A 20,764-nucleotide genomic window follows, 5' to 3' on the forward strand; every position below is an offset into this window, starting at 1 on the left:
AACTCCGGTCGGCCCCCTGCAACACACAGCTATATGGTGAAAAGCTACACAGTCGCCGCTGGACTGGTAAGTTAATATGGAGTTGCCGGCGGAGCAGCTCACCTTGACGTGGACACTGCTCTACTGTGTAACTTAACAATAAACTATACTTCTTGCGAAGGACTTACTCAGCAAATCTATACTGAAGCCCAGAAATGCGTTCGGTGACATGAATCCTTTATGGGTCGTCTGGCACAGTTAAGCAGCTAACCAGTTAAGCAGCTAACCAAGCTAGCCTGAATGTGCTGAGGGAGCTTGTTTAGTTTTCCTCACAGGAAGAAAGCGAGAATGAGTTAGGAGTGGTCGGTTGACTGTGGTTAGCTAAAGGGGGCGAGCCCTAGCACAGTTCGACCTATCTGTCACTGACAGACCAGGTGTCACTGGAGCTTCTATGGTTGGTCACGCTGAGGCGATTCCTCATAGTGAAACACCGAGCAAAGTTAGAAAATGAACAAGTGCAACATATTTACAACATTTACCATATTTACAGTAGTATAAATATCAGTGGAAATAGATGCTATGTAGACATCAGCCATCATATAACATAAAACATATCAAATCTATTAGAATTTATTCATAATAAAACGCTCATGTCAAAGTCCTCATTCAGATCCAGTGGTTGGAGTTTTCCTAACGTGTGGATCCAAAAGAGCTGTTCTGCATTAAAGCTAATCAAGTGATGTTTTCTCAGCTCCTTATACTGCTGATACCTGCTATGCCTTGAAGAGGGTCTCTGACCGAAAGCTTGCATGGTAAACATGATTTTTGCATGGATTTGAGTGTGCGGATGTGCTTTTTTCACCTTTTTTTTTGGGGGGGGGGGGGGGTAAAATAAAAACAGGCTTGGTCTTGAGCAAGATTTTTAAGGTACAAGATAGATTTAAAATTTGTCTTTGATCCTGCTACTTCTTTGGAGTTATCATACAATTCCTGCAGTGCATTTTTTTTCCTCCAAATATCTTTATTATACCTTTTAACTTTCAACACACATACAGACAAATTGAACAATGAAAGAGCACAGGAAACATACACTGGCCACGGAAACTAAATGTCTCACCTAAATCCCAAACACATAACATACAACACATATTACAATTACAGTTAACAGTGATGGAGCACTTAAAATACATAATCATAAAAGCCCAAAAGTTTTAAGCAGGCTCAGAAAACAAAGAATATATATAAAGAAAATAACTTGAAATAAATAAATAACATTATGTTGCACAAATCATTCATTCCAAGTACCCAAAAGAATTTTGACAGTTTTCAGAGCTGTAACCCACCATTCCCTTTAGCACCAAATTTGTAAGTCTTTTGCCAGTTGTCTATGAAAAAGGCATCCACTTTCTGCAGTGCATTTTTGAAATTTTCATAGGAGTCTTGTGTCCTGCCGGCTCTGAACAAAGTCTGACCATCCGGTGCAACAGCTTGATCCAGGATGTTAGGGGTTAACCATGTCTCTGTGTGCAGAGCAGTCTTTGGTTTCCCATTGCTGAGTGAGCCTCACTTGCATCTCATCTACTTTATTGTCCTGTGACTGGATATAGCCAGAAGAGGCCTCGGTAGAGGAGCTTCTCTCGGTCCAAGTCGGGTCAGCCTCGCCCTGATGCTGGCTCTCCTCATTCTCTTCTCGTGGCACTTTCGGTTTAATTTCTCCTCTCTGGTCTGACTGACCGCTTGGCATATGCCGTTGGTGGGGATCCTCTTATAGTCTGTAGTCTGTTGTATTCAGTCCAAACCCAACACAGCTCTAAAAAAAATAAATAAATAATGGAAAAATATAGCAAAAAAGTAGGATTTGAGGAGCCACTGGCTGCTGCATTTACATGTGCTGCCATTATCATGGCAACCTAGATAACCTTACTTCCTAAAGGAAGATTGCCTCGACTCACAGACTGTAATTCTTCATTTGAAACATAAAAACAAATAAATGGGTATGGTATTCTCAATAGCAGCGTGTACAAGTGACAATAACAGGGTTCGTACAAGGTGCTTAAGGAGGCTTGAAGTCCTTGAATTCAACACTCAGACATTTTTCACTTGGTCCTTGAAAAAATACTCTGATGATATCTTTTTTTTATGAAATGTATAAGATAAATGTTTGCTCCATTTAAAATTTGCACAATTTTCTCACGACGGATGGTTGTGGACAAAACTATATCATCCCTGAAAATAAAAGTGCTTGAAAAAATACTTGACAGTCCTTGAATTTGTCTCGCCCCCATCTGTACAAACGCTGCAACAAACACTTGGTATCTGTGGCGCTCCTATGTTAAAAAAAAAAAAAAAAGACAAAGAAAAACAGAACAGGTTTTCCCTGAAGGAAATAATGAGGTAAGAGGATCTCTTTTTCCTGTGGGATGCTCCGTTCCGTTCTGACGGTTAACTCGCCAGACTAGATTTTCTGCTCTCAAGTTCGTGCAACGCCCACACCGAGCTGCAACTTCTCAAGTGCACGTGTGATCACTTTCACACACATGCTCATACCGCAGCCTTTTACAGCATATGTGTTTTATTCTCTCACATCTGCAGGCTACATTGGTTTTTCGCAATAATGTAAGCCTTTTGGTCCCAAACATCTGCAACCTGTTGCTGCCCCCTATGCTAGATTTTGGACGTTTGTAAGAGGAGATCTGTTCATGGCTGTGTCACAGAGGTCTACATATTACCAGGCTACAAGACAGAATGTGACAGAATTGCTGGTGGTCGAACAGAAGTGTGTGTGATGTGTGCAATCAGGGTGGGGCTGTGGAGAATCGATGATTTGGCTGGGTGGTGCGCAGCCTCTCTCTGACTTTCACATTCTCCTCTCACACTCACTTGTCCTATGTAAAAAGCAGTCTCATTCATCTTTTTTCCCTTTTTTGAGAATGTGTGGAAAGAAGAAAAAAAATCACCCTATGGCCAAAGAGTGAACGTGTATCTCTTTGTATATGTTACCTTTGACACATAATTTCATCACCTCAGGACAAAGGCGCAACCTTATAAACATTGGCGGGAAAACACAAAAGCAGATGAGCACGTCTTATCTTTGGCAGGACTCCATGAGGAGAAACAATACCAGTTATACTTGTCGCTCTGGCTTTTCTTGCACCATCAAGATCAAGCCAGTGTCTGAAAAAATGAGACAACTGAAACTTACCTTAACAAACTTGTAGTTGAGCAACACATGAAGTGCATCTGTGTTCTTGGGAAGTAGGAGGATAAACTTTCGCAACTGTCAAGATCCCCTTGCTGTTACTGTGATGAATCTCGTACCTCTGCACTTTAAAAGAGAAAAAAAACACAGACACACAGGCTGATTGAGCAATATTTCCACCATATTAACTGGTTGTGTTCTGACTGGCCTGGTTTGTATAGCATGTATATATTGCGTGTTTACACAGTGGGGCAGAGGAGGAAATAGACCATGAGCACACTACACTGGTTTGTGATTCTAAGAGCATGGTTGAACTGCCTGCTTATCTCTGACCTACATGCAGGTGAATATAGGACACAGAATATAGGTGTAAGAGAAATAGGCTTTTCTAAGGATAACCTTATGATCTCCTGTGTGAGAATGAGCTGTAGATAAATTGAATCTTTTTCCATGAGGAGGCCTGGTTAAGGTTGTGCTGAGAGATTTCGGGTGCATGCGCAGTGGGAATCAGCTGATGAGAGGAGAAGTGGACTCAGTGTCATCCCTTTTCTTACTCAACAGTCAACACACACCCTTCCCCTTATTCTATTTATTGAACAGCTGACAGTCAAGGAAGATGAGGAAAACACAAGCGGGAAGGGACGCGGATACACACGTCTGCTTCATGAGGGCACACACACAAACATAAATCCTTACAGGAAACTTTTCCTGGTCGCACTCCTTCATCTCTCTGCCTACTGACCCACATTCCAGCCTGGTTGTGTCACTGGAACTCAGCCGAGGCTGTGGCGGCTACTGTCCATCTGATCCTAATGAGGCTGTAAGCCGACCACTGAAAAACCACATGGATATGCTGGCATGCAAGAAATTGCATTGTTCTTTTTGGTCATCTCTGTCTCTATTGTCCTATCGTTTCCCCTATCTCCCTCACTACACCCTTTCTCCCATGAAAGTCCCCCTCAGACACCAAAACTGTATTGTCCTCCCCTTGCCTCCTCTCACTCAGGTACTTATCGCCACCATTTGCTGATCTAGGTCAGTCTTCTGAGCTCAGTTTCTCTCTCCCTCTGTGTTGCACGCCCTCCCCATCCTAAGGCCAGTGTTACATAACAGTGATGATTCAGTTGGAACATACTGTATACGTTCCTCTCTCTCTAGATACATCTGGCCCCTGCTGACTGGTGTCAAACTACTTTTTTGCTTTAGACCTTAGCCGGGCCGACAAATTTGGCTGCCTTAAAACCAAATAAACACACGAGGTGTTGGGAGTTCCTCTGCAGCACCTGTTGTACAGTACAAATGCATTTGTTGTGGATTTTTTTCTTAAGTTCTTTAACAAAAACCTTCCTTGGCCTTAGCTAACGCAGTTTTCAGAATAAAGTTGGCATTGTTTGTTTCTAACAGCAAATCACAGATATGTTACATTTGTACATTTTACAAGTAGCAGGTATGACAAAACATTATGTTTCTTTATGTCTCCGTTTTCAATGTTCTGATGTGACAGTGCTGTGATCAATGTATGGTTAGGTTTAGGCACAAGAAACGCTTGGTTAGGGTGTTTTGGCTTGAACCATACAGATTGGTCACCACAAACACATCTGGACATGTCCTGAACTCCAGTTAAAAACCCTTGCTCTTGTCATTACAGAGATAGCTGAACATGTCCTGAATTCTCATTAAAACACACTTGATTTTGTCGCTAAAAACTCATCTGGACATGTCACAAACTCTCCTTTAAAAGCACTTGCTTTCGTCACTACAAACACAGCCAGACATGTCACTAGCTCTTCTTAAAAAACACCCGCTTTTGTCGCAACAAACACAGCTTAACATATCCCATATCCAGTTAAAACACTTGCTTTTATCACTACAAACATAGCTGAACATGTCCTGAATTCTCGTTAAAACACACCTGCTTTTGCCACTGCAAAAAACAGCTGGATATGTCACAAACTCTTGTTAAAAAATACCTGCTTTTGTCACAGCAAACATAGCTAGATATGTCCTTAACTCTTATTAAAAAAAGAAAACACCCGCTATTGACGCTATAAACACAGCTGGACATGTCCCAAACTCTTGTTAAAAAGCATCCACTTCTGTAGCTGTAATAGTGGCTGAAAATGTCTTAAACGCTCATTAAAAAAAAACACCCACTTTTGTGTCTTCAAAAACGGCTGGACATGTCCCAAACCCTTGTTCAAAAAACATCCCTTTTGTAACTTAAAATACAGATTTGTACCAAACTCTTTTTAAAACAACACCTGATTTTGTAGCCAGGAACACAGATGGACTCGTACCAAACACACTTTTGTTGGTCTGCCAATGTCAGCTGTTGGCGGCCGTCTCACCTAGATGTCATGTCAGCCCCCATCCCCTCCTCCTCTTGATAAGAAACTGAGTTAACATTCATGTAATCTCATCTACATCATATGTATAAAACGTACAAAATGCACACTACCAACATTTTCTTCTGGCGACTGGGCTGCCTCAGCTGACAGCTATATATTCTGTTGTGGGTTAGTAGCATCTGAGATAAATTCTGGAGGGTTAGCGTGGGGCCAGGCGGCCATGTCGTGTCAGCGGAGCAGGCCTTTCAACTCGCCTGTCTAATCTGGAGCTAATCCTAATCCCGTTAGTGTAAACACCGCTGCCATCTGGGCCCAGACACAGCACAGCTCTGATTATAATGAACCCATCAAAAGGTCTTCAAACCATCACACTGCGTGAGCTGTCAGTGGCTCACGCTAAACTCTCTGACCTGGGCTTATGACACAATCATGCAGAGGATGGACAGTCCAACAGTTATGGGTAAACAAACAAATGCATAGCCAACACTGTACATGAGCAACTGTTGATAACGTAGGCAATTAGGATAGGAGACTAGAAAAAAGAGCCAAACAAATTATGTATAAGTGTCTATAGACATAAACATGAGTAATCTGTTTCTATAGGGTCTTTGGCCACTGGAGACGTAAGCGCTGCAGTGATGTAACCATGGTGCTGGTTAATGGATAAGCAGAAGGAGAGAGGGAGGGGGGCCTCAACACTGACATCTTCTGTGCTACCCTCACCCAGGCAACTCCCTCACCACCAGCCCTCACAACACACACTGAATGGGTGAGAGAGGTTGTCATGGCTTGTGAGTGTGTCACTAAAGCTGGCTGTATGCTCTCAGTGAGTATATAAATGCACTCTAGCATCTTGGTGTTGAGTCGAATTCTGTTTTGGGTTTTTTTTTTCAATTATATTGGGGATTGACATGATTTTTAATTTCTATTTTCTTCTACTCTTCCAAAAGTCCTGAAACATACACACCAAGAGAAATAATTTTCAAAATAATCTCAGTCACAATGCCAACACCAAAGGCACCTTAATCTGTATGCCTAAAAAGTGCTTAAATCAAAACGTAGATTGGTCAAGCATAATCTGCCAATACTTTTTTCACATTCATGATAGATGATTAACCTCACCAAATGGATGTGATCCCTGCCTCTAGATTTTTTTTGTATTAACAGAATGTCTATCTCACACTACATGGAGTTGGTCATTCATAATTTATCTATGTTATGGTCACATCATGTGATCTATGTTACAACATAAACTCAGAAGATGTCAGTCACAGTCAACAACCGTAGCGAACGATGTTATTGTATGATGTAAATCCTGGTTATTTATGATGTTGTATTCATGATTTATTGTCCACAGTATCTGATAGACTTTGTCCTGTCATTGTTTGTACCTTTGGTAGATGAGGAAGAAAACAGTTGGGTTTTTGGCCTCCTGGACTTGCTACATCGCTGTGTTCAGTTTGGCTTCTTCATCATGTCACCTGCAATAAAACACCAGAGACAAATGAAAATAATATATTGTGTTTAAAAATGTGACAACAACATTTTTATATATATCACAATAGATCAATACGTGAAACTTGCTTTCAGTAACACTATAGTGCACTACCCGCAAAGCACCAAACTGCAGAAAGAGTTATCTCCTTATGAATAAACACAGCACTTAGCAGCTTGGTGGAGACCAAAACGGAGCTAAAATGAGAGTGAATATTTGATTGACATTCTTCAAGTGGACAAAACAACTCAGAATTAATAATGCTTGTACATGTCTGTTTATTGTCAAAGTAAAAAGGTTTTCTAAAGTGTTTGCCAAACTCACTTTATGACATGATATGTCGAATTTATGTTCACAGCTGGTTGCATTGCCCCCAAATGGACAAAAAATTAATTACATCAGGTTTAAAGGAACACTCGCATGCCTCCTCAAAAGACAGTAAACCTATTGGTTGATTGGGGAAGTATTTAACAACAGCAAAACTATTAAACTGCTATAAAAACATCTGATTACAAATTCTCACACAATAAATCAAAATGCTTACCATTTCCGTGATGGCATAAGAGAAAGTTTTCTTCAAAAACTCAAGGTCAAGCTTGATTAATGAAGATAGATATAATCATTTTGTGGATAAAGTATTTGTCCAACTCAGGGTGAAGATACCACTGCGCACATGATAGAAAACAATTAGAAATCTGGATAAGATGTTTATATTCCACTGCATCTCCCAACTAGCATTTCTTAGTTTCTCAAAACTGGGATAGGGGCCTATCCATGTTCCTGAAATCAGGATGTAAAGTTTGTACAGTATGCACCAACACATAACCTAGATACGCTAAATACCAGATCAAAACTAAGATTCTCATAAATATATCATTTAACACAGAATTTGGCATGTTCCCAAACCGCTTTCGAATGGAGTCAACTTCCCCTAAAATTTAAAGGCACCATTTTATGCTTTCAAAATAAAGTGAAGCAGTCTCATCAGACTGCCAAAGGAAGTGATTTGACACAAGTATTTATGATCTCAGAAATATGTTAAAACCTTTTACTGTTGTTGGGGGTTTTATCTGCAGAGTAGCAGTCTAAATCAGAGCCACTGCTGCTCTCACAGCTTTGTCAGCCAGCAGATGTTCTATTGTTTGGGCCTGCGGTGTAAGGTTGCTTCAGTTGAAGTTGGGACACTTGCTGCATCTTTTGAATGTAGCCCCATTGAGTGCCGTCACCACCAACCCCCACCTCCTTCGGCACCCCCAACCCGTCCCCCCAAGCTACTCAGAGAGGGGCTTTACCCCTCCCCCAAGTCCCCTTTAACCCCCTGCAGACCTCACAGTTGCCCCCCCTCCAGATCTCCAACTCAGTGATTGTGCTCTTTGTCTCCCCCCACTCTCTCTTACACACACACACACACACACACACACACACACACACACACACACACACACACACATGCACATCAAAAGCCAATTTACTGACCAATTACTGCAGTGTGAGAGTATTACTGCAGTGTGTATTTTGCATCAATATACATTTAAATGCAAAATGCAGATTCACCCCCACACAGTGTGTTATCAGATCGTCTCTTATCAGATAGTGAATGCATAGTGTATAGATGCCTCTGATTGTCCTGCATGGATACAATTCTTTCTCTTCAGCCTGCGTCTGAATGTGACTGCTGTTTTCGTCGCGGCCCTGGTGACCACCACTGTGGGGCTTATGTAATAATCAGTGCCCTGCTTTCCTCTTCCCCACTATAGGCCTGTGTGTGTGAGAGAGGCTCTGTTATAAGGCCTAAGAAACACACAGGCAGCACAGACTTCCTGTTTTTGTGTTGAACCCACTGGAGGCAGGAAGTGAGAGGAACTGCTGCTCTGCTCTGTTTCTGATGGGTGAATTTTGCCAGACGAAAAAGATGCCGGTGCTTAGTCAGCTGCCACCCACTATACAGAATTAGGGGCGTGGGGTGAAACGAGACCGTTGCCTCTCTGAAAGCCAATAACAACAAATCCAATAATGTCACTTGAGCCCGGTGTGGCTGCTGTTAATGGCCTGCGATGCCACTTCAGCAAATGACCTTCATATGAGCGCTTTACCTCGGAGGCGGATGAACGCCAGCTCATATTTCAGCTAGAAAATAAGGAAGAGAGCCTCATATTTGTGTGTGGTAACAGCATGTGTGGCTGGGGGTTTTAAAACTAAGTCGAACCCCAGTCAGAACAAAGAATCTGGTGGTGGCAAACATGCGTGAGTGGTTGCTTTGAAGGACTGATTAAGGTTATAATAGTCATCTGCCTTGCCTGAAGCCCTCAGGCTGTGTGTTAGCGGGGGTGGGGGCTGATAAGAGGTAGGGGGGTAGTCCAGGCTGTTACCCTCTTTGTTCTGACCCACTCCTCTCATGCCTGCTTTTGTCTCCACCCACAGTCTACTACTGAGAGAGCATTATCTCTCTATCCGTCTCGCGCCAAAACAGAGAGAGAGGCGTGTTGCTTTTTCCTGTCTTTTCTTTCTTTATTTCCTTTTTTACCGCCAATGTACATTTTGTGTCTGATGTTTCAAGCACACCCAAGTTACTGCAAGTACAGAAAAGATGTGCAAAAGCAGCCAGTGCAGCCCCCCTTCTCTTTCTCTCTATTACATGCCTCCTTCTCTCCAGCATTTCCCGCCACTCCAGGGAGCGCGGGGAGGGGAGTGGTGTCACAGCCGGGTATGAAGAAAGGCTGGCTTCTCTGAGCCTCGCGCCAAATGCCGGCGTTATTCAAATCAGCTCAGTGGGTGCGGCCCAACTGTCTCCATGTCCTGTTAACCCCCTCAGAGCTCCAGACTAGAAAGCAGAGACACAAAGGCGGAGAAAAAGTGTGGGCTCAGTGTTCAGCCACATAAAGGGTACAAGTACCACTGATGTTCCACACATGCAGTAGTATGGGAAGTCTACTTCCCCAGTGAAACAGATTAAAAACATGTTACTAATTTGAGTTTACTGCTGTTCTAAAGACTATTTTCAGACATGAAATTTGGTATTTCCACATCATGTGGAGCTTTATATTGTCCCATTTTATCATCCGTCCTGTAATAAAACAGTGTGTTTGTTATTCTTTAACAAACCTTTAAAATATTAGATTTATTCTGGTAACATCATAAGTTTTCACTCATAAAATGAATATTAATTACCACAAACACTGAAAGTCTCTTTAGAGAAGTGTATTATGGCCATAAAACGAAGTTAAAGTGGTTCAAGACAGACAAAAAGTCAGGTTTTCAGATCAACTTCCTCTCTCACACTCAGAGTTTCTCTTTCACACCGTCTTTGTCTGCAACGCCCTGAGAAATGAATGAAACAGTGAGGTATTCAGGACCACACCGGAAGGCTAAAAAGCTAATCCTCTACCACGCTCTAGTGGCTGTGAGCACAAAATGCAGGAAATGACTGAGATTTAATACTGAGACACTCTACATAAGGAAGCAGCTCAACTATTTAAATTAAATATGTGGAAAATATCCACAGGTCTCAGATTTTACACATACATGATTGTTGATTCTGATAACGTCTAACATATCTCTGCAAGAGAGAGAAAATTGATTGCATGTGTCTACAGTTCCTCAGGTTCCTGACGGAAAGAGACACACAATCCTTCAGCTGTCCTCAGACAATCGATAAAAGCTCTTTGCGTCTGCTCTCCAGAGAGCCTGGAGGAGAGTGTGGTCATAGCCAGACACATTATCCTGATGGTAACATGCTCACAATTGCAAGCTGCACTTTGCACTGTCAATTTTGTGTGTATTGAATAGATAGGTGTAATGGACCACTGTTGTTTTGTAATTTAACACAATCTTGCAGTTAATGCCTGGAAAGAATAGATAGAAACACTATATATTTACACCAAGAAGTAGTTTATCCCTTTAATGTTCTGCTCAACAGTTTGGTAGAGGATATTTCAAGTAACTATATTTTAATGAAAAATGTGTTGGATTTATCTCAAACTCATTGAAATATTTTTAGCACTCAGTTTAAGTATGTCATGCTAAGAAGATCCTCTCGATGTTGCACTGTCTTTAAGCAGTGTACCCTCTTAGTTTGCTCCCTAAAGTAAGTTAGTCATTAAAAAAAATGCAACTTTATACAGAAAATAAAAATCTTTTAAGAGTCAAATAATTTTTTGAATTATTATATTTTAATTTTTATGGTAGTAGTAGTGCCGCTAAGCTAATGCAATTTAAATGTAATATTTGTTTAAAAGATAAAAAAGACCTTCTGATCATCCATTTTTGTTAAATGATACATTTAATGCTAGCCATTATATAAATGATGAAATAATTTCATAAGTATGATTTTTTACTGTCTAAAGCCATGCACAACCAAAGAGTTGATTTGTTATTTTATGGTAAATTTAGGGATGCTAAGATAATATTTAAAATCTTTTTATACAACAAAAATAAGATGAATATTCTCTATTGTTAATACGATACATTTAATTATATTCCATTATATGTTTGATGAAAAAAAATATATCAGTATGAATTTTTCACCATTTCTGACATATTTTCAAAGTATTGTAATGGTAGATATCTAGAATACATATGTGGTAATATTGCTAATTACATGGTCACAAATTGTTGTTGTTAGCATCGTAACATGTTCTCTCTGTTTTACCATTACCATGACAGCCATCTCAACCATTTGGTAGAGACCTATATTTAATAAAAATGTTAAAATAAAAAAAAAAGAAATAAACACAGATTTTTTTGTTGTTCAAAGGAAAATAAACGATTTAAGAAAAAATCCTTTAATTCTCCTTTATGATGACCATAAAGGGTTGTTTTTTTTTTTTAAAAAAAAAAAACAACACTTTTTTTGGTAAATTTGTGTTGGTAACCTAAAGTGTTAGTAAATCGGTTTTCACAAACATAATCTTGATGTCAGCAGGCAGTATTTTCTACAATGCCTACAGGTATATAGAGATGATGGCTGTATGTGCCCGGCTGAGTGTGCCTCTGTTATTGTTTTGTTCCCTGAGTCCTTGCATGTCTGCTCAATATCATTTCTCCAGAAAACATTTATAGTTGCTAAATTTGCCTGTTTGCTGTCATAAAAGCATGAGATAATATAATCTGTAATTTGTTTATACTCTTCAAAGTCAAACCTTGCATCTTTTATTTTTGATTGATGCCATATTCAGAGGGCTATATATACAGTCTGGTGTCCCCACAGCCAATCAGATCATAGATGTGGGTGTCCCAGCCAGTCTGACTCCCTGGCCGTTGCCTGGCAACTGGGACTGCTGCTCTGTAATTCAATTCATGCAACGATCCTGCAGGGGTTCACAAGAGGAAAAATTATCCTCTGATGCACAGGGGGAGGTAAATGACCCAGGATGGACTCCATTTCCCACACTGCTGAGCAGGAATATGAATCGTTAGCGTACAATTGGACATATAAAGACCTCATGTTGTACAATGACCCTAAGCTCTTTTTTTTCTAGTAATAACATCTAAAACAGAAATAATAATAACCTATTTCATTTTCAACGATATATAAATGCATTGTGTGAGTTCTGCATCTATGTCCAAAGATATAAATATCCACCTTTCTATTAGGTGAATTGAAGCATGTATGCATTACAAGCATCATGACACCGAGGTGCTTTGACACACCCGTCTGTTCCAATCTGGCGAACCAGTTGTCACATACATTAAATCAAATGCTCTGCTGCTGCTTCAGGAAATTAGACACTGAAAGGGTTAAAAAGGGGGAGGATGCAAAATGGCTCGAAGTCAGCAGTGTGTGTGAGAGAGAGAGGAACACACTGAAAAAGACGAGCACAGAAGAGCTGAGCGAGGAATACAGTGCGTGTGATGCTTGAGATAAGAGGAAGAATTAACAGCTTTTTATGAATCTTCATCTCTCTGTAACATCACATTCACCTCCTTTTTTGGAGAATTTAAATGAAGTGCCTCTGCAGCTGCAGTCTGAATGATCTCATCTCCTGAGTGCACCAAGACTGAATTCAAATTGTGCAGCTACAAGAGTGAGTAAGGACTTTACTGAAAACTCCAGCCAAAGAGAGAGAGAGACGAGAAAAGAGAGCCATCAGGGGACACACTGGGACTCAGTGTGGGCCTGAGGGAGATAGACGGGCGAGCCGAAGAGGTAAGATGAGTCTAAACAATGGTCACTCTCTGACCACCAGCGGACAGGACTTGACCAGCAGCCGGGCCTCCTGGGAAGATGCTAGGACAGTGTTGAAGCCCTCCACCCCCACCAGGAAACCTAAACCAGTGAGTATTCCCACAGCCTCCTTATGCAGCATCCATTAACAGGCGCATGAGTTCCTTTGCTTTTAAAAGTATTAAAATTGTGCTTATTGCACATATACAAAAGAAATATGAGGTCAAATTGTTGTCATTACTTTGGAGCTGAATTATGTCACTTTTACTTGTTAGATGAAACCTGCCAAGACAGACACACTATCACCACTCGAGGCTGTTTATTTCACAGTAGCCACGACTCACATGATGACTGACGGATGAGAAAAGACAGGCCCCCAGTCCTTTTAGCTTTATCAAAGTCTAGCCCTGGTAAAAGCAACAGGAGGCTTATTATCAGGTCCAAGTGCTGCATTTTGAAGCCTTAGTGAAAGAAAGTAAAGTAGAGGTGTAGTTGGTTGAAACAGGATACAGAGGCTCAGTGAGGCTTCATTGTGTTACTCCGAACCTGAGCAAACCACAGAGGGCTCTTGTTTCAGATCATGGTTCTCCATGCTTGGATTTCTTACTTGGAGAGGATGCATCAAAAAATTAAAAGAGATGCCACAACTACAACTTCAGGTACTTACAGGATGCTTGCAAGTTATCTTGGTTGTATGTTTGAAACTACCAGTTTTTATGGATTCATCTTTATAAGTCTAGTATGTAGGATGTTGGGGAATGTAATGGTAGAAATATTCTTTAATATTAGTGTACAATCATGTGATGCTAAGAATCATGTTTTTGTTAACTTAGAATGAGCTGTTTATATCAACATGCAGAGCGGTTCCTCACCCATGGTAGGGTTGCAACTGTATGAGACTTTCACAGTACGATAACAGTCTCAGACAATGCTGTTTCATGGTATCACGATATTACAGAATGGTTTGTATTACCAGGCAGAATGACCCTTTAAAGGCATGAATACAGAAGGTTTGTTTTGGTTGAACAAATGTTTTATTAAAGTTATTAAGACTTGAGACCAAATCTTAAATGGAAGCATGTGTAAAAAGTCTCCCTTTTGAAAATAAATTAAAAAAAGACTTGTTGTGATGATTGTTAACGTTCATATCACGATATACCTTAAAAACAAGATATTGATGCAACTCAAGTCCATAGAGTCCACTACGTTGCACTGCTATGTTTCTACAGTAGCTGAGAATGGACAAATCAAATACTGGTTCTGGGTAGGGTCATTCACGTTTTTGCATTGTCCATAGGCTGTATGATAAAAATGGATGACATGACATCTCCCCAAAGGTGAAGCCAAAAACATGGCTCACTCCCTTGTGGCTGGTTGCAGTATATAGATCACATACCATGCTCCCATCATGTTAGCAGGTGGGACAAACTAAAAAACCCATGTATGTTCAGCAGTGTGTGACAACTGAGCACCCGCAATCAAAGGCATTGCTTATGATTGGTCGGACAGTGAGAACTTTCACAGAGACTGTGCAGAGTCTGGCTCTAAATGACATCTCCAGCACAAAATGGCAGCAGCCATATCTGGGTGATTTTGGCTTCATTTTTGTACAGTAGGAGGACATTGTCCATCTTTATATACAGTCAATAGTGTTTTGCATCAGCCATTGTAGGTCTCCTACATGCTAGGCACACGGGAGAAGTCTCAGTTGGTTGCAATCTGTAACTTAAACGCTAGATACCACTACATCCAACACATTCTCCCAACCTATTAAATACCAACACTTGGTCAGCAGCCTGTCACATAAATATATATTGTGCTAAGTACCCATACCATGTCAGTTTTGGATATTCAGTGATTGCATGTCAGTTTATCCATTACAAGAGTCAAACAAAAGATCTGCACTCTGTATTAAAAGCTCCCAAGAAATTTTAATTTTGCAACATTGCAAAATTAAAATCATACCACTGCCAATGGCTGCCTTTGTGCATCAGAGGGATTGCTAACTCCAACACACTAGACCTCTGAATCTTGTTGGAATTACACTATTATTTATTCCAAGTTCAGGATACTCATAACCAATTAAAATGTATTACAAAACCAGAAAAACATCTAATTTTGTCATGGTTATCACACATATGACATTTCAAGCCTTATTATAAATATAGTGTGCTATATTTTTTCATTGGTATCCCAGGCTCCAAAGGGTTAACAGGTGTCAGCCAGTCTGGTATGTGAGCCTACACTATCAGAGTCTTGCAGAGGAAAGTATTTCATCTCTGATACTGTCACCTCTATTCTGTAGAATCAGCTCACTCACTTTACCCACTGTTGGCAATAAAGCTTTTAATAAAGCAGTCCTTTCCACGGGGAACTGTCAGCAAATCAGCAAACAATTGGCTTCAATATTATGAGTAATGTACTGTGTCCCTGCAGGCACCAAAGTCACAACTCTGAACCTGACATGATAACAACAGTCATTGAAATAAGGCAAATGTGTTGGTGAAGAACAATTTACAGCTGGGTGTAAATGAAACTCTTTTTTTTTTTTTTTTTTACCTCTTCTCTTCTCTTCAAGCCCAAGCCGGAGAATGCCATCACCATCGGCGTGTCTGCACGAGTCCTCTTCAACATGGAGAAGGAGCAGCACATCTATGAGCAGCAAGGCCTGGAAGAGTACATCAAGTATCAGGTGGAGCATGAAACACAGCCTTTCAGCCCTGGACCTGCCTTCTCCTTTGTCAAGGTCAGAAACAAACACACACAATAAATCAACCCCAATGCAGAGTGTCTCCTTTGCATCAGCATTAGGTCGTGACTCTGGAGGCGGCAAATCAGTAATAAGCATAAAACACCAACCCACTCAAACACACACACTTCCACCCCCACTGCCAAGATATTGTATAGTCTTTTTTTCTGACTTCAGTCTGTGTTTTGTCGTGTTGCCAGGCTCTGGAGGCTGTGAACACTCGGCTGAGGGAGCTTTACCCCGAAAGCGAGGAGCTCTTTGATGTTGTGCTCATGACCAACAACCACGCATACGTTGGCCTAAGACTCATCAATACCATTAATCATCACCGTGAGTTACTAATACACATGAATGATTAACACTTATAAGGCCTACGCATGAAATATTTCTTACTCTGGTGTTTATCCTCAAATCCTTTCCTGGCTTATCTTTGCTCGTTAGCACCACAATGTGAATAATGTACGATGTGTTTTTCTTATTTTTATTCATTTTCATTTTTTGACCTGCTGAGTGGTTTCAAGCAGTTACTACAACAAATGATTGTTGACACAGCTTTCATTCTGGAGGGTCAATTAATTATTGATACAGCTTCAAATCTGTCCTGCTGAGTAGGTTTCTTAGAAGTCGGCAGCGGTGAGATCAATAGTTGTGAGCAGAACTAGGTGTTAGTATATTGTATGTGTGGATGCAACAGTGCAAGTCAGTATACAATGTGCATACTTGGACCATACACTCTACATAAAGATGTAAGCGCACGTTAAATGCATTTTTCCCAAAAATGTTTTCTGTCATTTAAAGCAGTTCTTATCTCCTTGATGTGTTCATTTTTCTGATAAGTTTGGTTTTAATTAGTTATTAAGTGCTATCAAAAAGGGATTTTCAGACATGAAAGACAGCTGTGTGCCAATTGGTGTGTTCGTAATCAGTGGCACTGGTCACCATAGGTCGGATGGATATATGGGCGGGAATTTTATACCCCAGCAGCTGCTAACGCATGCAAGTTTGTCTTTCTTAGGATAGCGAAGGAATGGCCTGCCTTACTCTGCCTATGACTGCCTTACCCTGACATTCTTACCTTAACCGTAACCAGTCCCACTTCTCTTGCCTAACCCTAATCAATCCCAACAAAAGAAGGCAACAAGTACTAGCCAATCATAGGGAGAGTAGGACGGGTCATTCCTTCACTATACTAGGATTCACAAATTTGCCTTCTGCACAGACTATGGCTCCAAATGTCGTCACAAACATGACAGCGGCTGAATCCGGAATATATTGACTTAATTTTTGTATATTGGGAGTAAGTGGAGACACATTGTCCATCCTCATATGCAGTCATTGACTTGGGCAGTTTGCAGGTATTTTATATCAATTTCAGTGCCAGCCACAAAATCATGACTCCTGAAATAGCTCAAGACCGACCACAAGTCCAGGTACTGACACACAAACACACTGAGAGGGGGCTGGACACTGGCAATGTGCCGCCGTGCTTTGCATCCGCTAGCTGCTCCGCACAGCTGGTTGCCTCTATTCCCACACTGAGAGTGACTTCATGACCCAGTGTCCCTCTACAGGTCATGCAGACATGAAAGTGTGGACATGAAGTCCACTCAGGACATCACAGAATACTCAGTTGGCTCAGCAAGAGGAAGAGAAAGACAGATGAACAGATCTGGCCAGTAAAGTTTTTTGTCCTATCCAAGCAGCAACCTCGGGAGCTAAAAAATGAAGCCAACATCGTTGGCCACTTGGGGCCAGCTCCAGAAGCAAGTCAGTCCCAACTGACACCAAGGGCTAGGTCTCAGTACTCGATACCTTTAAGGAATGGACTGAAACAACTCGGTACCAAATGGTATCAAAACATCTCCAGTCAAACAATACCTGCGTTCAATTTTTTGCACTGGAGGTCTCATCCCACACCATCCCATCTCCCTGCCAGATCAGCTGACTTTTTAGCCATCACCAGAGCCTCTATCCTCCCGGCCAATGGTCAGTTCAACATTTGCCCAGTAAGCACCAACTACACAGCTGCTGCATCAGCAGCTAACATCCAACATTTCCTTTCTGAAGTGTCGACAAACCCCCCCCCCCTCCCATAAGGGGTCACTCTCTTCCCTGTGGATGAGCAGGGAGACTGACAACAGTTATGGGGGGATCTTTCTCATGGTCCACACACCAAACTATGACCCTTGGGAATAAGTGGTGGGAGTTGGGGATCTGCAATCCTGGCTCTTTGCAGGAGTTTTGCAGTCCCACTGAATAAGTCAAGCCAAGCAGAAAATCTCAGACTCCTTCCTTTCATGTCACTCTGGGTTTATCCTTCCTTTCCCCTGATTCACCAACCTTTTGATCTCTTCTCTCTGCAGAGTTGTTCATCGAGCGCTTCTGTATGACCGGGGGAAACAGTCCCATAGGCTACTTGAAGGCCTACCACACTAACCTTTACCTGTCTGCTGATCCAGTCAAGGTTCGAGAAGCTCTGGAAGACGGTAAATGTTACTGAGAAGCTGTAATACTAATCTATGGCAAACCTTTATGTCTACTGATGCTATGTAAGATATAGTTATCCACACCTATTTCCCAATAATCCATTCAGGTATAGCAGCAGCCACCATGTTCACCCCAGAGAAGATAACGGAAGTGTCGGAGACTCAGCTGCGTGTCGCCTTTGATGGTGACGCCGTCCTCTTTTCTGATGAGTCTGAGCGCATTTACAAGGCCCATGGACTAGACAAGTTTTTTGAGCACGAGAAGGCACATGAGAACAAGCCTCTGGACCATGTACAGTATATACATATTAATACTCATAATTTCACAATTTGCACTTTCTCCCTGAAATAAATTTTTAGTTAATCTGAGGATTTGTAATAAATCTTTTTCTTGCCCGGTCTGGCTATTTTTTGCGTGATGTCGTCACATTTAACACTCTCAGGAACTAACTTAGTAATTATAATGTTACCATACCAATAGTTACAAAAAAGTAGCTGGTGAGCTCTGCATATATAGTATAGTTTGTGATAAGTTTGGGCTTTCGGCCCATATTCTAACAGTTACATAGATTTTAGTGTGTAATGAGCCACATGTTAACGTAGAAACAACCAAATGGAGATTGTCATCTTACTGTATTCCTTCCTCTTTCTACAGGGACCACTGAAAGGCTTCCTGGAGGCTTTAGGAAAGCTGCAGAAGAAGTTTTATGGCAAAGGCCAGCGCATGGACTGTCCAATCCGGACCTACTTGGTGACGGCTCGCAGCGCAGCCAGCTCTGGTACCAGAGCCCTAAAAACTCTGCGCTCATGGGGTCTGGAGATCGACGAGGCACTCTTTCTCGCAGGGGCACCCAAGGGCCCCATGCTTGAGAAGATCAGGCCGCACATATTCTTTGATGACCAGATGTTTCATGTGGAGGGGGCAGCAGAAATGGGGACAGTAGCGTGTCATGTGCCCTATGGGATAGCTCAGAGAGTTATCACGAAAGGATTTAGTGAGACTTCTTCAGCGCCCAAGTAGCCTGGACATCACTGAGACTAAAGGGACATTTAATTTTGGCTTTCAGCTCTTGCTGATGTTACAACTTTATTTAAAACTTTGAAAATGGGTTGAGAAAACAACCCATTTCGAAGTTTGTTACAACGTAACAAAACCTAGCTGATGCAATATGACTAATATTAATATATACTAATTTGATTATAAAAAAAATGTTACGTTATTATAGTGAATAATTTATTTCATCAGTTTATTTCATGGATTATTTATAAGCCATTTTTTAAAGACAATGTTTGGGTAGAAAATGTCTTTGACTGATTGGTCCATATAACCATCTATTTATTAACCACTTACTAATGGTTTACCAACAATTGAAATTGCATTTCTTAAAGGATTAAAATCAGTAAAAGGGATTATTCACAATCCAATATTTGATTTTATTAATGGCTTATACCCAATCTATAAAACATTAGTAAATTATTCTTTACCATTAAAAAGCCATTAGTTGTGACTTATAAACCCTTCATAAAGATCACCTTATTAGAAAGTGACACTTATTGCCACTTGTTTGAAAACTTTTGGCATAGGATATTAGTATAGAAGCTCTGAGAGGCAAATGAGAAAAAAGTCTGTTGGTCCATTTTCTAAGTCCGATCTAAATTATTTTCTCCCCCGTGTTAATTAACAAATTAAGAATAGGTGAAAAAAGAAATTATCAGGATAATCTTTCTAAATTTCCTTTCATTATTTGTTAAACATGTAAAACAGGTTGGAAAAAGTTTAACCAGGTGAAAAAAGTTTTGCCAGGATACTTTGTCCGAAGTTTTCTTCATGTGTGAAAGTGGGTGAAAATAAAAGTTAAGGCAGGTGATTTTTTTTTTTGGTGATTTCCCTCATTTTTTTTTTTTAGTCACAATCAATTTTATTCGTGTTTGTAGTTGTAACATTCATTTTGGCCACAAGAGGCTGAGGTACAACACTGCCTCATGCTGCAAAGAAAACTAAAAGCAATCATATTTCACCAGGTGAGTTTTGATTTTTTAAATGCACTCTAAACACTATGATATGCTATCTTAAATTTTACTGGGGCAATACAACAATTGTTTTGTGTTAATGATGATTAAGATGTGTTAATGTCATTTAATTCACTTGCCTCTCAGGGCTTCTGTAATACCAGCAACCAGTATTACTGTATCTTCACTTTTTATATATTTTCTTATACACATCTTTAATCAAGCTATAATCCTGTAAATTACCAAAAAAAATCGAAATAAGTATATTTAAAATCAAGCAGAGCCAAATACTAAGCATTTTAAAAACATACAAACTCTAAACAGTATTTCTTTAG

General features: G+C 40.7%; 1 protein-coding gene and 1 long non-coding RNA gene across 3 annotated transcripts; one reads left to right on the forward strand and one right to left on the reverse strand.

The window, feature by feature from the left end:
- Positions 1-1,363: 1,363 nt before the first annotated feature.
- Positions 1,364-15,817, reverse strand: LOC121953270. Its single transcript, XR_006106496.1, has 4 exons — positions 15,744-15,817; positions 6,918-7,007; positions 3,182-3,304; positions 1,364-1,789 (listed from the first exon to the last, which is right to left on the reverse strand). It is a non-coding gene; the product is annotated as an uncharacterized LOC121953270 (long non-coding RNA).
- Positions 12,849-19,462, forward strand: LOC121953267 (cytosolic 5'-nucleotidase 1A-like). 2 transcript variants are annotated; one of them, XM_042500256.1, is made up of 6 exons: positions 12,849-13,294; positions 15,763-15,930; positions 16,134-16,263; positions 18,297-18,419; positions 18,527-18,711; positions 19,075-19,462. In XM_042500256.1, exons 1-6 carry the CDS (start codon positions 13,172-13,174, stop codon positions 19,438-19,440), a joined length of 1,095 nt encoding a protein of 364 aa, XP_042356190.1. In that variant the 5' UTR covers positions 12,849-13,171; the 3' UTR covers positions 19,441-19,462. The 2 variants fall into 2 exon arrangements, with proteins under 2 accessions (XP_042356190.1, XP_042356192.1); XM_042500258.1 differs by lacking the exon at positions 12,849-13,294 and adding an exon at positions 13,814-13,843.
- The last annotated feature ends 1,302 nt before the right edge of the window (positions 19,463-20,764 follow it).

This window comes from Plectropomus leopardus, chromosome 14, assembly GCF_008729295.1.
Source record: "Plectropomus leopardus isolate mb chromosome 14, YSFRI_Pleo_2.0, whole genome shotgun sequence".
NCBI lineage: Eukaryota > Metazoa > Chordata > Actinopteri > Perciformes > Serranidae > Plectropomus > Plectropomus leopardus.

Coding starts and splice junctions, on each gene's coding strand:
- LOC121953267 (XM_042500256.1), top strand. CDS start 13,172: ATGAGTCTAAACAATGGTCACTCTCTGACCACCAGCGGACAGGACTTG. Junction 15,931..16,133: donor CTGCCTTCTCCTTTGTCAAG/GTCAGAAACAAA, acceptor TCGTGTTGCCAG/GCTCTGGAGGCTGTGAACAC. Junction 18,712..19,074: donor AGAACAAGCCTCTGGACCAT/GTACAGTATATA, acceptor CTCTTTCTACAG/GGACCACTGAAAGGCTTCCT.